Genomic DNA, 16,189 nt, shown 5'->3' with positions numbered 1-16,189 from the left:
TTTTTTTGCCTTCGTGCCTTGCTCCTTCCCATTTCTCCACGGATTCCCACCCCCCTTTTTCCGTGTTTTCCCAGCAAATCCACACAATCCAGCAGCACTCAGGACTCAGAAAACTTGCCAATGTTGGGGTTGGAATGCTCAGAGCATCCCTCATCCCGTGGTTCTCTTTGGATGAAGGGAAAGGGAAGAACCTTCCAGGGGTGCTTTCCCATGGATATTTTTGTTTTGCCTTCGTGCCTTGCTCCTTCCCCACGGATTCCCAAGCCCCTTTTCCCGTGTTTTCCCAGCAAATCCACACCATCCGGCAGCACTCGAGCACGGGCCCCCCTCCCCTGCTGCTGGCCCCGCGCGCCTCCGTGCCCAGCGTGCAGATCCAGGGCCAGCGGATCATCCAGCAGGGCCTCATCCGCGTGGCCAACGTGCCCAACACCAGCCTGCTCGTCAACATCCCGCAGGTCGGCATTCCCGGGATTCCCCGGCCGGGAGGGAAGCGCTGGGGTGGGGTGGGATGGGGTGGGAATGGCAGGGTTGTGTTATCCCGCTCTCGTCCCGCTCTCGTCCCGCTCTCGTCCCGCTCTTTCCGGTTGTTCCAAGCGGTGTCCAAGTTGGAGTTGAGGCTGGCAGGGATGGCCAGGCGGTTCTGGCTGCCAAAGATCCTCCAATCCCAAAAATCATCCAATCCCAGAGATCCTCCAGTTCCAAAGATCCTCCAATCCCACCCCTCAAAGATCCTCCAATCCCACCCCAAAAAGATCCTTCAATCCCAAAGATCATCCAGTCCCACCCCTCAAAGATCTTCCAATCCCACCCCAAAAAGATCCTTCAGTCCCAAAGATCATCCAGTCCCACCCCTCAAAGATCCTCCAATCCCACCCCAAAAAGATCTTTCAGTCCCAAAGATCATCCAATCCCACCCCTCAAAGATCCTCCAATCCCACCCCAAAAAGATCCTTCAGTCCCAAAGATCCTTCAATTCCACCCATCAAAGATCCTCCAGTTCCAAAGATCCTCCAATCCCACCCCAAAAAGATCCTTCAGTCCCAAAGATCCTTCAATTCCACCCATCAAAGATCCTCCAGTTCCAAAGATCCTCCAATCCCACCCCAAAAGGTCCTCCAATCCCAAAGATCCTCCAGTTCCAAAGATCCTCCAGTTCCAAAGATCCTCCAATCCCAACCAAAAAGAGCCTTCAATCCCAAAGATCATCCAGTTCCACCCCTCAAAGATCTTCCAATCCCACCCCAAAAAGATCCTTCAGTCCCAAAGATCCTTCAATTCCACCCCTCAAAGATCCTCCAGTTCCAAAGATCCTCCAATCTCACCCCAAAAGGTCCTCCAATCCCAAAGATCCTCCAGTTCCAAAGATCCTCCAATCCCAACCAAAAAGAGCCTTCAGTCCCAAAGATCATCCAATCCCACCCCTCAAAGATCCTCCAATCCCACCCCAAAAAGATCCTTCAATCCCAAAGATCCTTCAATTCCACCCATCAAAGATCCTCCAGTTCCAAAGATCCTCCAATCCCACCCCAAAAGGTCCTCCAATCCCAAAGATCCTCCAATCCCAAAGATCCTCCAGTTCCAAAGATCCTACAATCCCAACCAAAAAGAGCCTTCAGTCCCAAAGATCATCCAATCCCACCCCTCAAAGATCCTCCAATCCCACCCCAAAAAGATCCTCCAGTTTCAAAGATCCTCCAATCCCACCCCAAAAAGATCCTTCAATCCCAAAGATCCTTCAACTCCACCCCTCAAAGATCCTCCAGTTCCAAAGGTCCTCCAATCCCACCCCAAAAAGGTCCTCCAATCCCAAAGATCCTCCAGTTCCAAAGATCCTACAATCCCAACCAAAAAGAGCCTTCAGTCCCAAAGATCATCCAATCCCACCCCTCAAAGATCCTCCAATCCCACCCCAAAAAGATCCTTCAATCCCAGAGATCATCCAGTTCCACCCCTCAAAGATCTTCCAATCCCAAGGATCCTCCACTCCCAGAGATCCTCCAGTCCCAGAGATCCTCCAGTCCCAGAGATCCTCCACTCCCAGAGATCCTCCAATCCCAAAGACCCTCCAGTTCCAAAGACCCTCCAGTCCCAAAGATCCTCCAGTTCCAAAGACCCTCCAGTCCCAAAGATCCTCCAATCCTCCCATGTGGAACCCACCCCCAGAGATTCCCGACGATCCCATACGGAACCCACCCACCTGACCCATTCCCTGGCCCTTCCCACCCCCTGTGCCTGATTCCCGCTGATCCCACATTGAATCCATTCCCGGTCTCTCCCCAGGCGTCCCCCACGTCCCTGAAAGGCTCGGCGGTGCCATCGGGCCAGGCCGGTGCCACCCCTGCGGGTGCCACGTCCCTGGGTGGCACCGGGGAGTCCCCGGGCAGCCGCCAGGCCGCTGCCAAGCTGGCCCTGCGGAAACAGCTGGAAAAGACGCTCCTGGAGATCCCTCCTCCCAAACCTCCGGCCCCGGAGATGAATTTCCTGCCCAGCGCCGCCAACAACGAGTTCATTTATCTGGTGGGGTTGGAGGAGGTCGTGCAGAACCTGCTGGAAACCCAAGGTGAGCCCAAGGGAATGGTCAAAGACAGGATTGAAACGTGGCAGGAATCGTTTAAAGCTCCCGGAAATGCAGGAGTTAAGCCTTGGGGAAAAAAGTTAAAGCTCAGAGAAAGAATTTAAGCCTTGGAGAAATAGAGTTTAAACCTCAGAGAAAGAGAGGGTTTAACCTCCGAGTTTAAACTTCACAGAAATACGGAGTTTAAACCTCGCAGAAATCATTAAAACCTCAGAGAAATGCAGAGTTTAAGCCTTGGAGAAATACGGAATTTAAACCTCAGAGAAATACAGAGTTTAAACCTCACAGAAATCATTTAAAGCTCAGAGAAAGAGTTTAAAGCTCAGAGAAATACCAAATTTAAACCTCACAGAAATCATTTAAAGTTCACAGAAATACAGGGTTTAAGCCTTGGAGAAATAAGTTAAACCTCAGAGAAAAACAGAATTTAAAGCTCACAGAAAGACAGAATTTAAAGCTCACAGAAAGACAGAATTTAAACTTCATAGAAATACAGAATTTAAAGCTCACACAAAGCTAAGCACACAAAAGGCTCAGCTGAGAAGATTTAAGGGGTGGAAGGGTCATTTTTTTGTGGATTTTGAATAAATTTTGAGTCGATTTGGAGCTTCTTCAGGCCTGTTCTGGACGGGAAGGCCGAGCCGCCATGTTTGTCCCTCATGGAAGGTGGCAGTGAGGCCGATCCCAGGTGTTTGTCCCTCATGGAAGGTGGCCCTGGGGCCAATCCCAGGTGTTTGTCCCTCATGGAAGGTGGCCCTGGGGCCGATCCCAGGTGTTTGTCCCTCATGGAAGGTGACTCTGGGACCGATCCCAGGTGTTTGTCCCTCATGGAAGGTGACTCTGGGACCGATTCCAGGTGTTTGTCCCTCATGGAAGGTGACTCTGGGGCTGATCCCAGGTGTTTGTCCCTCATGGAAGGTGACTCTGGGGCTGATCCCAGGTGTTTGTCCCTCATGGAAGGTGACTCTGAGTCCGATCCCAGGTGTTTGTCCCTCATGGAAGGTGGCAGTGAGGCCGATCCCAGGTGTTTGTCCCTCATGGAAGGTGGCCCTGGGGCCGATCCCAGGTGTTTGTCCCTCATGGAAGGTGACTCTGGGGCCGATCCCAGGTGTTTGTCCCTCATGGAAGGTGACCCTGGGGCCGATCCCAGGTGTTTGTCCCTCATGGAAGGTGACTCTGGGACCGATTCCAGGTGTTTGTCCCTCATGGAAGGTGACTCTGGGGCCGATCCCAGATGTTTGTCCCTCATGGAAGGTGACTCTGAGGCCAATCCCAGGTGTTTGTCCCTCATGGAAGGTGACTCTGGGGCTGATCCCAGGTGTTTGTCCCTCATGGAAGGTGACTCTGGGGCTGATCCCAGGTGTTTGTCCCTCATGGAAGGTGACTCTGGGGCTGATCCCAGGTGTTTGTCCCTCATGGAAGGTGACTCTGGGGCCGATCCCAGGTGTTTGTCCCTCACAGAGGGCCGTGCTGGGGCTGACCCACCATATTTGTCCCCTCAGGAAAGGTGGCGGTGGCCATGTCCTGTCAGGAGCCCTACCTGTGTCCTTAGAGAAACTAAACCTCACACAAATCTAAGCATACAAAGACCTCAGATGAGGACATTTAAGGGCAGATTGGTTATTTTTTAGGAGTTTTGCCTTAACTTTGAAGCGGCTTTGAGCTCTTGCAGGCCTGTTCTAGGCGGGAAGGCCGAGCCCCCATGTTTGTCCCCTCAGGGAAGGTGGCGGTGGCCGTGTCCTGCCGGGAGCCCTACCTGTGTGCCCAGTGCCACACGGACTTCACGTGCCGCTGGCGGGAGGAGAAGAACGGCACCATCATGTGCGAGACCTGCATGGCCTCCAACCAGAAGAAGGCCCTGAAGGCCGAGCACACGAACCGGCTCAAGGCCGCCTTCGTCAAGGCCCTGCAGCAGGAGCAGGAGATCGAGCAGAGGATCCTGCAGCAAACGGCCCCCCCCGGGCAGCCCAAGGCCGAGCCCGTGGGGCAGCACCACGCGCTCAAGCAGGTGAGGACCCACCTCCAGCAGATCCATGTTTTCCAGAGGGGAAAAATGCTTGGAATTGTCCCAAGGGTTGAGGTGTAGCCTGAGGAATTTGTCCCTCAGGTTGGGTTTAAGGTGGGATGGATCATAGGTGCCCTCCCATGCTCTAAAGGTTATCCCATCCCAAAAATCATCCAATCCCAAAGATCATCCAGTCCAGCCCTCAAACATCATCCAATCCACCAATCCCATCCCAAAAATAACATTCGGTTCCAGCCCCCAAAGATCCTCTAATCCCACCTTCCAGGCTGCTCCAAGCCCCATCCAACCAGGCCTTGGACACTTCCATGGATCCAGGGGCAGCCACAGCTGCTCTGGGAATTCCATCCCATTCCCTCCCCACTCTCACAGGGAGGAATTCCTTCCCAATATCCCACCCAAATCTCTCCTTTTCCAGTTCAAAGCCATTCCCTGGCTCCTGTCCCTCCAGGCCTTGTCCCCAGTCCCTCTGCAGCTCTTCTGGAGCCCCTTTAGGCCCTGCAAGGGGCTCGGAGCTCTCCCTGGAGCTTCTCCTCTCCAGCTGAGCACCCCCAGCTCTCCACCCTGGGCTCCAGAGGAGCTCCAGCCCAGAGATAATTCCATGTCCTTCTCTGGACTCATTCCAAATGGGAAGAGCAGCTCCAGCACCAAAACATTAAATTGCCCTAAATCAGAATCCCTTTTCTTGCTGCTTTGCAGTCGATTGCAATTCCTCATCCCAGGAGCACAAATCCCAGAATCCCAGCCTGCTTTGTGTTAGAAGGAACCTCCGAACTCATCCCAACCCACCAAAAAAAAAAACCCCAAATCCTTGCTCGCCGTAGAAAAACCCCTTGGAATTTTTTATCCCCTCAAACCCGTGCTACATCCCAGATTTAGCCCCTTGTCCCTGTGTCCTGCCAGAGTTCCAGCCAGATGTCCCGAGGTGCCGGAGCTTCCCGAGGGGTCCTGCACGCCTTCAGCCCCTCCCCCAAGCTCCAGAGCTCCTCGGCCACCGCCACCCTCGGGAGCCGGCCCGGAAAACACGTGGAGAGATCCGGCAGCAAGGGCAGCACGGCCTCCTGGAAGAAAAATCCCATCAACACAGGTACAGGATCCTGGGAAGCCTCTTTTCCTCGGGATCGCTGCCCAACATTCCCAGTTTTTGGGTGGGAATCCTTGTGGGGGAAAAAGAAACGGTGATGCCGAGGAGTTGAGGTTTAAGTTGTTGTCATTGCTTGGTGTTGGTGGGGTTTGTCCTCATGGAACGGTGCCTTCAGGAGGTAAAATCCACTCAGAATTCCTGCTTTATCCATTTGGAATTAAACTGAATGGATTGAAAGCTGGGATTTCATTCCCTGTGGGATTTCTGGCATGGAATTCCAATAACATCAAGGTCGTCTCGCTCTTAAAATTGTTGTCACCCCTTGGTTTTGGTGGGATTTGGTTTCATCAAAAAGTGCCACCAAGGGATGAAATCAAATCAAAATTCCTGCTTTATCCATTTGGGATTCAAGTTAATGGATTTAAAGTTGGGATTTCATTCCCTGCGAGATTTCCTGCATGGAAAAAATGATGATACTGAAAATTGGGTCTTAAAATTGTCACCACTTGGTTTTGATGGGGTTTGTCCTCATCAAACGGTGCCTTCAGGAGGTAAAATCAATTAAAAATTCCAGATTTATCCATTTATAATTGAAGTTAATGGTTTTAAAGTTGGGATTTCATTCCCTATGGGATCTCCTGCCCTAAATCCCAGTAATATCAAGGATTTGCTCCTAAAATCGTTGTCCCCACGTGGTGTTGGTGAAGTTTGGCCTCACCAAATGTTGCCTTCAGGAAGGAAAAGCGATTAAAAATTCCTGTTTCCCCCATTTTTAACTAAACTGAATGGATTTAGAGTCGGATTGTTGATCCCTGAATCCATATCCACATACAGCACCACCCTGCAGGAATTTTTCCTTCATTTCTGGGAATTTTAACCAAATTCTTTCATTTTTGACTGATTTTTCCTCTTCGCTGGGAGCACCATCCAATAAATCAATGGTTTTGCCTTCAGCACATTCCCCATTCAAATTCCCGCTGGAATATTTCAAATTCCCATCAGGATTTCTCAGGATTTGAAATCCCTAAAGCTGTTCCTGGAACAAATCCAAGTGATCAATTCCAATCCAAACATTCCTCTATTTTCCATAGAAGAAGGTGACTTGAGAAGATCCATTTGTTTTCCTAAAGGAAAATCAGGATTCCCAGGAAGGAAACTCCAGATCTTTTGTGAACTTTCTTGATGGATTTCTTAGGATTCTTTTATTCCCAACAGCTTCATCCATCACTTCAAATACAATTCCATCCCAGAGTGCTCAAATCCTGAGTTTCGATCCTAAAATCTTTCTCCTCTTGGTTGGGATGCATCCTGAAGGCGCCAAATCCCGGCGCCGCCCATCGGGATAATCCACACTTCAATCCCGCTTTTCCATGTGTTTTTAGCGCTGGTTCCCCTCATTCCCACGCCATTCCATGACTCCACAATTCCCTTTTTTCCCTCCAGGTGGGGCCTTGCCCTTCGTCAGCCCCGGTTTGGCCGTGCACAAATCAGCCTCGGCCGTGGATCGGCAGCGCGAGTATCTCCTGGATATGATCCCGCCCCGCTCCATCCCACAGTCGGCCACGTGGAAATAATGCCGAGGGAGAACTTTTCCTGGCTCTGCCATCCTTTTTCTACCACACTTCCGTGGAATCTGCTTTAATCCCAGCTGGATAACGCCCCAGGCTTTCTAGGATGCAAGAAGACCACTCCTCATCCCAGCGAGCGCCGCCGTCCCTGCCGGGAGAAGTGACCACGTGTAGGGGTGGCCGAGCCCCGGCTCCTTTTGGCTCCCAGATTTTCATGGAAGCTGGCAGGGAAGGGGGAAGAATTCCTTCAATTTTTTGTTGGTTTTTTTTTTTTTTTTTTTTTTTTTTTTGGCTTTTTCTGTATTTAGTTCTGGATTTTTTTGGCACCAGCACAAAAAGGACTCAGCGCCTCCTCTCTGCCTTCGGCGGCGTCGCCGAACCTTTTGCCGGGAACGCCGGAGCGCGCTCCGCAATTTTGGGTCGTGGAGAGAGGAATTCCAGAATTCCAGCCCCATCCTGCATTTAGTGAGCCGAGTTCATGGCTGCTCCTTTGCCCTGCCCCTCCTCCAGCCGGGAAGGCAGGGAGCACATCCCGATAGTCCCAAAAATCCGACGATGCCGCCGCCGCCGCCGCCGAGAAATAAGTGCAAATTCCCGACTCCAGTTGAGTATGGTTTGGTTTTCTTTTTCCTTAGGGATTGGCTGCCGCCCCAAAACTTGGCTGGGAGGTGGGAAGTGCTGCGGGAGCCTCCCACTTTTTTGTTGGATTCTGTTTGGAATAGACTTTGGAACCGTTGGTAGTTTAAAAACCTTGCAGTTACTGATAGACAAAAACCACCTTGGTTCTTTCTCATCCAGCGGAGTTGGGCCTTCCCGACGTTCCCAGAGACTCCAAAGCGAAACTGTTTGGGAATTTTTTTCTTTTCCTTTGGGAGGGTTGGTTGGTTTTTATTTCTCCTCTTTTGTTGTTCTTTTGAGGGATATTATTCAAAATTATAGGAATTCCAGAAGCTGATGCAAGCAGGGAGGATTGGAAGCGATTCCCGATTCCCACTGGGAATTCCGGCCGTTCCCAATCCTTCCCTCCGTGATTCGAGTTCTTCCAGGCATCCCAAGCATGCTCCTGTATCCATCACTCTCCCATTTTGGATGGAGCTTTCCATCGTTTTTTTGGGGATTCCGGAGGTTCAACCCAAAATCCAGCCGGGGCCAGTTTGGTTTGATTTTGGTTTCTCATCCTCTTCTTCCCTGGGCTTCTTCCTGAATTCCAGACGAATCCAAGGGGCAGAATTCCATGCCTTACTCCTCGTGTCGCGGATCAGCGCTGGGCAAAGCGCCGATGAGAATTCTTTGGGAAATTATAAATATATATAATCTAGAGATCTATATATAAAAAAAAACGGGGAAGGGGTGGGGGGGGAAATTCAGGAAAAGCCGGATTTATTTTCTTAGGAATTGCTGGGAGATCGAAACTTGAAGCCAAGAATTCCTTAGGGATCATCCCCCTCGGATCCGAGCGCTGCCGAGTGACAAAACCCCTCCCTCTTCCCACTTTTCCCGGCGTGTGGATATCAATATTTAGGGATTTAGCTTAGGAACCACCCCCCCCGCCCTTTTTCCAAACTGCTGGATAAAAACCCCCGGAATTCCCACCTGGATGCGGATTTTGGTGTGTTTTCCGGAGGGATGTGAAGAGCTCAGATGGGTGGGAATCGGGTTGGAATTTGGAGTTTTCTTTTCATTCCAAGCTTGGATTGGGAGATGTGGACAGAGGGATGAAGTGGATTTGCTTCTTCCATTTAATTGTATGGAAAAGTTGGCGTTCCTTTCCCGTGTGGAATTTTTTGGGGTTGGTTTTGGGGGGGGGGGGATTGTTTTTCCTCTCCTGGTTTTTTTTCCTCATGGATGCCAATGTTTGATCTCTGTTCGACCACCTGGAAAAAGTTCATTTATTCCCAAAAAAAAAAAAAATCCCAACAAAACTCCTCCAATTAAATCCCAAACTTCTTTTTTTTTTCTTTTTTTTTCTTTTTTCTTTTTTTTTTTTTGGGAAAACCTGGATCATTTATTCCCGGTGTTGGGAAACAGCTTTGGATGATTCCTGAAAAAAAAACAGGGAATAAAAGAGGGGCAGAAAGGATTTGATGTTCTAAAAACGACGGCAAAACCTTTTTGGATCCCAGCAGCTCCAGTAATTCCCTTGGAAATTGGAATTCCAACCAACTTGGATTGTTAAAATAATTGGGAATGCTTGAATTTAAGGATTTGGAATTAAAATTCCAAACAAGTCTCTGTGTCCAGACTCCGAAATGTTCCATCCTGATTTTTTTTTTTTTTGGATGGATAATTCAGAATAAATCCCGCAAAAAAATATTTGGGGGATGGGGAGGGGGGAGAGATTTCTTTGGAAAGGAAAATCCTGCATGGAATGAGGCTGGAAAAACCCAAAATCCAACCTGGAATGAGGCTGGAAAAACCCAAAATCCAACCTGGAATGAGGCTGAAACTCAAAATTCCCAACCTGGAATGAGGCTCCTGGGATCCAGACCAGTTCTGACGTGGTTTTTCCCTGGTGGTTCTTGGAATGTCGCAGGGAATTTGGAGGATTTGTTTATTTCATCCGTGTTTCTGCCAAATTTGGGATAAATCTGGGAAAAGATTCCACGTTGGAATGCCGGAATGGCTTTTCCTTCGCAGTCCCAGTTCCATATTCCGATGGGAGTTGTGGGATTGGGATCATTCAGGTGCAAAGTTGTTCCAACTCTTCAATACAGATTTTCCAAACCTCTTCCCTCTCCTCCGGCTCTCCTTTTTCCAGGAAAAAAAAAAGCCCACAAAAAACGGGAAAAAAACAGGGAAAAAAAATCTCAAACGGAAAATTCCCATTGTGGAATTCTGCCCTGGAGGGGAAATGTTTGGGAATGGTGGAGGAGGGCGGTTGGACACAAAATTGGGAACAAATCTTGGGTTTATTCCTGCTGCTGGATCCCCTTTGGAATTCTGGATTCTCTGAGATCTCTTGGATCCCCTTTGGGATTCCCGAATTCCTGAGGGCATTTGGATCCCCTCTGAAATTTGGGATTCCCTGAGGGCTGTTGGATCACCTCTGGAATTCCTGAATCCCTGAGATCTCTTGGATCCCTTTTGGGATTCCCAAATCCCTGAGATATCTTGGATCCCTTTTGGGATTCCCAAATCCTTGAGGCTTTTGGAATTCCCGAATCCCTGAGATCTCTTGGATCCCCTTTGGAATTCTGAACCCATTGGGTTCATTCCTGAATCCCAAGATCTTTGGGATTCCCAAATCCTTGAAGCTTTTGGAATTCTGGAATCCCTCTGAGATCTCTTGGATCCGCTTTGGAATTCCAAACCCATTGGGTTCATTCCTGAATCCCAAGATTTTTGGGATTCCCAAATCCTTGAGGCTTTTGGATCCCCTTTGGGATTCCCAAATCCCTGAGATCTCCTGGATTCCTTTTGGGATTCCCAAATCCTTGAGGCTTTTGGAATTCCCAAATCCCTGAGATCTCCTGGATCCCTTTTGGGATTCCCAAATCCTTGAGGCTTTTGGAATTCCCAAATCCCTGAGATCTCTTGGATCCCCTTTGGGATTCCCGAATCCCTGAGATCTCCTGGATCCCTTTGGGGATTCCCAAATCCTTGAGGCTTTTGGAATTCCCGAATCCCTGAGATCTCTTGGATCTGTGGGAACACCACCCAACCCTTCGACTCCCACAAATCCTTCGGGATCCTCCTCCCTCGGATCCCGTTTTCCCGCTCTTCCCAAGCTTCGCTGCATGAGCATTCCGGGGGGCTCCGGCTCCTGCCTCTCCTGGGGAGAGGGATCCAGGGGGTCCCTAAAGCCATAAAATTCCCGCTCAGAGCCTCCGGGATTTTCTAGGACACCGTGGAGAACGAGGAACGGCCGTTGTACTTTAGATTTTAGCAACTTGTGAAATAAAAACAAAAAAAACCCCGGATTTTCATTGGAAAATTCCCGCCTTGGAATTCGGCAGCCGTGTGGTTTTTCTTGGATTTCTCATTCCGGAGGGTCGGGATTTGGATTTTTCGCCATGGGGAGGGGAGGGGTGGGAAATAAAACAAAATCGGGTTGGAATTTTTTCTATCCAAGGCTCTTCTTCCTCAGAGTTCCCGGCTCAGGGAAAAGGTGATTTCCCAAATTTTTCATATTCCAGGGATTCCTGCACCTGCCATTCCTGTGGAAAACGTGGTAAATCCAAAATCCCCGTGGAGTTGGGGTTGGGTTTTATTCCGTGTCTGCTTTGATCCCCATTTCCGGAACCATTCCGTTGCCTCTGGATTCTCCCAGCCAATTATCCCTGTTTTTTGGGATAGGAAAAATTGGAATTGAATTCCCAAAGTTCAGTCCCGGATGGAAAACTGGGAATTTGGGCTGCAGGAGGGGCTGGAATTTTAGGAAATTTAGGGAGATCTTGGGGGGAAAAGAACCCCAAGTTTGGCTCATTTTTCCCTCTCCTTTGGGAAGGAGCGAGAATAGGGCAGGATTTTTTTCCTTGGATTTCTTGTGACTCAAAATATTCCGGAATAAATCCCAAAAAGCTCAGTAATTCCAACGAATCCCAGCAGAAGGATCCGGGATCGATAATTGATCAATAACTGTATCGGGAGGGGGGGGCTTGGAATTGGAATGCCAATAAACAAATGGAGAAACACCTGGATCCGCCTCTCATTCCCAGGATTTTGGGGGTTGGGATGCATCTCGTGGATCACTGGGACAAAGCCAGATCTGCTCCTTCCTCTGCCAAGGTTTCTTCCCGAAAAAAACCCAAACCCCGGGAAAAGAAAATGAACAATTCCAGCATTTCTGTGGATTTTCCCTGGAATTTCACGGATGGAGCATCCTCAGAGGCGCATCCCGGGATTCAGACGGAGCACATCCATGAATGCAGACTCCTCTTCATTCCCACCTGGAATTCCTGCTCCCCCACCAGGATACCCCTGGGATTTCACCTGGCCATTCCAGGAGAACTCACGGAGCCGCTGGATCTCTTCCCGCTGGGATGAGAACGGGATTGGATGGTGAATCTGACCGAAGACATTCCCAGAATTTTTTTTCCCCCCAATTCCAGATAAAATCCGAGTTCTTGGAGCGCCTTCAGCAGCCACGGACACGTGGGAATTCCCATGGGATTGTCCCTAATTCCTGCTCCTTGGCCCCAAGGGTGGAATCTCGGCTCCGGAGCCACAGGTTTGGGAAAAGAGGGAAGCAGGGAATGGATCCTGCTCTAGGCAAAGCCCAGCTTGGAAAAATGGGAAAAGGAAGGAGATTTGGGGTTTTCCATGTGCAGCAGGAAATGTGGGATTGATGGGAAATCTTGGATCCGGTCTGAGGGCAGGATGATCCCGAGGAATCAGAGGATCCTGGTGGGTGGGAGGATGATCCCAAGGAATTGATGGATCCCATTGGATGGGAAAGTGATCCCAGAAATTGATGGATCTCCTTGGGTGGGAAGATGATCCCAAGGAATCGATGGATCTCGTTGGGTGGGAAGAAGATCCCAAGGAATTGCTGGATCCCGTTGGGTGGGAAGATGATCCCAAGGAATTGCTGGATCCCGTTGGGTGGGAAGAAGATCCCAAGGAATCGATGGATCCTGTTGGGTGGGGGACAATCCCAAGGAATCGATGGATCTCTTTGGGTGGGAAGAGGATTCCAAGGAATCGATGGATCTCTTTGGGTGGGAAGAAGATCCCAAGGAATCGATGGATCCCATTGGCTGGGGGACAATCCCAAGCGAATCGATGGATCCCGTTGAGTGGGAAGAAGATCCCAAGGAATCGATGGATCCCATTGGGTGGGAAGAAGATCCCAAGGAATTGCTGGATCCCGCTGGGTGGGAAGAAGATCCCAAGGAATCGATGGATCCCGTTGGGTGGGAAGAAGATCCCAAGGAATCGATGGATCCCGTTGGGTGGGAAGAAGATCCCAAGGAATCGATGGATCCCGTTGGCTGGGGGACAATCCCAGGGAATTGCTGGATCCCGCCTGGCTCCGGGCTGTTGATCCATCCCTGTGGGAATGGCCGAAAGCCCCGAGGATGCAGGGTGGGAATAACTCGCATTCGGCACCGTAAATCCCGGATTTGGAGCTGGAATTGCCGAGGATTTGGGAGGAGGAGGAGGAGGATGGACACGGCCCCTTCCCGGGACACCGCAATCCAACGGGATCCGGGAGCAAGGCGGGAGCGTCCCCCCCTTTCCCGTTCCCGCTGGATATTCCAGGATCACCTCGGATCCGAACCCTCCGCGGATCCAAGCGTTGGACGCTCTCCCAGGAGGTTTTCTTTGGCTGCTTCTGACCTTCCACGTTGGAAAATCCCAGATTTTGGGGGAGATCGGGAATTTGGGAACGCGTTGAATTCATTTCCTAGAACGCTTTTCAACCGAGGAAGATCCTTGAGGAAAACTCTGGATCCCTCCTTGGGGAAAACTGCTGGAAAACGGAACCGACTCCATGGACACGGAGATCCCGAATGCATCCCTTTCCTATGGATTGAGGGCTGGAAGATGGGAATCCTCATCCTGGGTGTCTCCTCCGAACCCTCCAAGGTCACTTTGTTGGGCTGATTTGGGAATTCCTGGGAAAATCCGTGCTGGGAATTCCCAGGTCAGGGTTGTGTTGGGATATGGAGAGACTGGGAATCCGGGATTTGGGAACTGGGAAGAGAAAGGAGGAAGAGGAGGCACTTTGGACGTCGCATCCAGAGCCGGGAGGGTTCGGATCGCTCCTGGAATCCCGTTCAATTCCCATTTCCCATCGGCTGCGGCTGATCCTTCCCTATGGAAAAGCCAGGGGGGTTCCCCCGTTCCCAAGGAGGCTCCAGGGTCCTGTTTGATCCCACAAACGCATCCCAAAAACATCCCATAAAATCCAGCAGGAATTCCCTCAGCTCCTGACTCCTGTCACCTGCTCCGGGTGCTGGGAATAAAGGGAAAAGGGATAAAATCCTTTAAAATCCTGGAAAATCTTTCCAAATTTGAGATTTATTAATATTCCAAAGCCGGATTTCATTCCTGATCCCTGCTCCTGGGCTGGGGAAATGTGGGATTGGCCATCCCAGACTGGAAGAAACCGGGATGGGATGGGAATGGATCCTGGAATCAACCAAATCCTCTCTAATTCCCGGGCGGATTGGTCAGGAATATTGAGCCGGTGCTGACCAAAACCCTCAATAATTGTTTCCTACGGAATATTTCCACCAGGAATTCCGCTCCCAAGGATGGAGGTTATTCAGGGAATTCGCCAGCTGTGCAATAACGACTTCCCCAGGAATCCCAGGAGGGTTTGGGTTTGGAAAAAGCCTCCAGGATCATCCAATCCCCCCATCCCAGGTTCCTCCAGCGTGGTGGCCTCGGACACTTCCAGGGATGGCACAGCCACAGTTTTCCCGGGAATCCCCTGCTCCAGGCTGGGAGCGGGAGCCCATTCCCGAGTATCCCCACCCCGGGGGGCTCCCACCATCCCCCAAATCCCTAAATCCCTAAATCCCAGGGATTAGGACGGGATTAGAGCCGGGACACGGCGACCTCGATCCAGAGCCGGGGCTGGAAAACCCTCCTGGGGCGCAGGGGGCCGGGAATGTTCACCTGGAGATGGGAAAAGCCTCCGGAGGCTCCCGGGGATCCTTTCCCTGCTCCTGGCGGGACCTTCGGGATTTTGGGGGGGGGGGGCTCAGGTGACCCCAATGTCCCTCCCCCCCATTGCGGGCCCCACTCCCGGCATTGCCCCTTTAAGAGGCGGCCCCGCCGCTCACGTGGTGCAGCCACGTGGGTTTCCCGCGCGCGGGAACTGGGCGGGCGGGCGGCGCGGCGCAGTGACGTCACCGGGGAGCGCCGCGATGGCGGCGCCGAAGGTGAAGCAGGACATGGCCCCGCCGGGCGGGTACGGCCCCATCGACTACAAGCGGCACCTGCCGCGCCGCGGCCTCTCAGGTGGGCCCGGGGGGAGCGGCGGAGGAGCCGCGGGAGAGGGAGCGGGGCCGTGCGGGCTCTCCGTGGCCGCCGCGCGGGGCCGCGCTGAGCGCCCCCCCCGCTCCCCTCAGGGTACAGCCTGTTCGCGCTCGGCGTCGGGAGCCTCCTGCTGGGCTACTACACCCTCATCAAATGGAACCGCGAGCGCAGGTGACGCTCCGAGCCTCCCCGCGGCCATCCCGAGCCCATTCCCGGTTATCCCGGGGATGATTCCCGGCTCTCCCTCCGCCCCGGGCTCCGCTGGGGCTCTGGCACCGGGATGGGCTTTTCCCGGTGCCCCCAGTGCCGCTGGAACCCCGCAGTGCCCCATGGCACCTCCCAGTGCCCCCCGGGACCCCGCAGTGCCCCCGCCTCCCCCCAGGACCTTTCCCGTCCCTTCCCAGTCCCCTCAGTCCCAGTTCACCCCAGGGCCCCCCCCAGTCGCTCCCAGTCGCTCCCAGTCGCTCCCAGTGCCCCTGACCCTGCTCCCGGCGCAGGCGGTTGCTGATCGAGGAGCTGGAGGCTCGCATCGCGCTGATGCCGCTGCTGCAGGCGGAGTCCGACCGCAGGTACGGGAACGGGAACTCCTGGGGGGTCTGGGAACCCCCCCTGGGAACTGGGAACATCCCTGGGAACTGGGAACATCCCTGGGAACTGGGAACGTCCCTGGGAACTGGGAACATCCCTGGGAACCCCCCCTGGAATGGGGAACATCCCTGGGAACTGGGAACGTCCCTGGGAACTGGGAACCCCCCTTGGGAACTGGGAACATCCCTGGGAACTGGGAACATCCCTGGGAACCCCCCCTGGAATGGGGAACATCCCTGGGAACTGGGAACTCCCCCTGGGACTGGGAACTCCCCCTGGGACTGGGAACTCCCCCTGGGACTGGGAACCCCCCCGGGAACTGGGAACGCCCCCTGGGAACTGGGAACATCCCTGGGAACTGGGAACATCCCTGGGAACTGGGAACGTCCCTGGGAACTGGGAACCCCCCCCCCCCCGGG

The 16,189-nt window shown here is 52.3% G+C and overlaps 2 protein-coding genes across 4 annotated transcripts in view; both read left to right on the top strand.

The window, feature by feature from the left end:
* The window catches only part of GATAD2A (GATA zinc finger domain containing 2A), a 46,139-nt gene extending 34,497 nt beyond the window's left edge, over positions 1 to 11,642 (top strand). For all 3 annotated transcript variants that reach the window (XM_082297930.1, XM_082297929.1, XM_082297928.1), the window contains 5 exons: positions 288 to 455; positions 2,281 to 2,560; positions 4,294 to 4,583; positions 5,502 to 5,685; positions 7,126 to 11,642. In XM_082297930.1, the coding sequence (XP_082154056.1) occupies positions 288 to 455; positions 2,281 to 2,560; positions 4,294 to 4,583; positions 5,502 to 5,685; positions 7,126 to 7,256 (1,053 nt within the window). In that variant the 3' untranslated portion in view covers positions 7,257 to 11,642. The remainder of the gene's footprint in view (positions 1 to 287; positions 456 to 2,280; positions 2,561 to 4,293; positions 4,584 to 5,501; positions 5,686 to 7,125) is intronic.
* Positions 11,643 to 15,029: 3,387 nt separating this feature from the next.
* NDUFA13 (NADH:ubiquinone oxidoreductase subunit A13) overlaps positions 15,030 to 16,189 on the top strand; it is a 3,504-nt gene continuing 2,344 nt past the window's right edge. The window contains exons 1-3 of the mRNA XM_082297761.1: positions 15,030 to 15,164; positions 15,275 to 15,353; positions 15,680 to 15,751. Of these exons, the coding sequence (XP_082153887.1) occupies positions 15,071 to 15,164; positions 15,275 to 15,353; positions 15,680 to 15,751 (245 nt within the window). The 5' untranslated portion in view covers positions 15,030 to 15,070. The remainder of the gene's footprint in view (positions 15,165 to 15,274; positions 15,354 to 15,679; positions 15,752 to 16,189) is intronic.

This window comes from Coloeus monedula, assembly GCF_965178545.1.
Source record: "Coloeus monedula genome assembly, chromosome: 27".
NCBI lineage: Eukaryota > Metazoa > Chordata > Aves > Passeriformes > Corvidae > Coloeus > Coloeus monedula.
The sequence above is the reverse complement of the archived record's forward strand: the minus strand, read 5'-3'. Positions and strand labels throughout refer to the sequence as shown.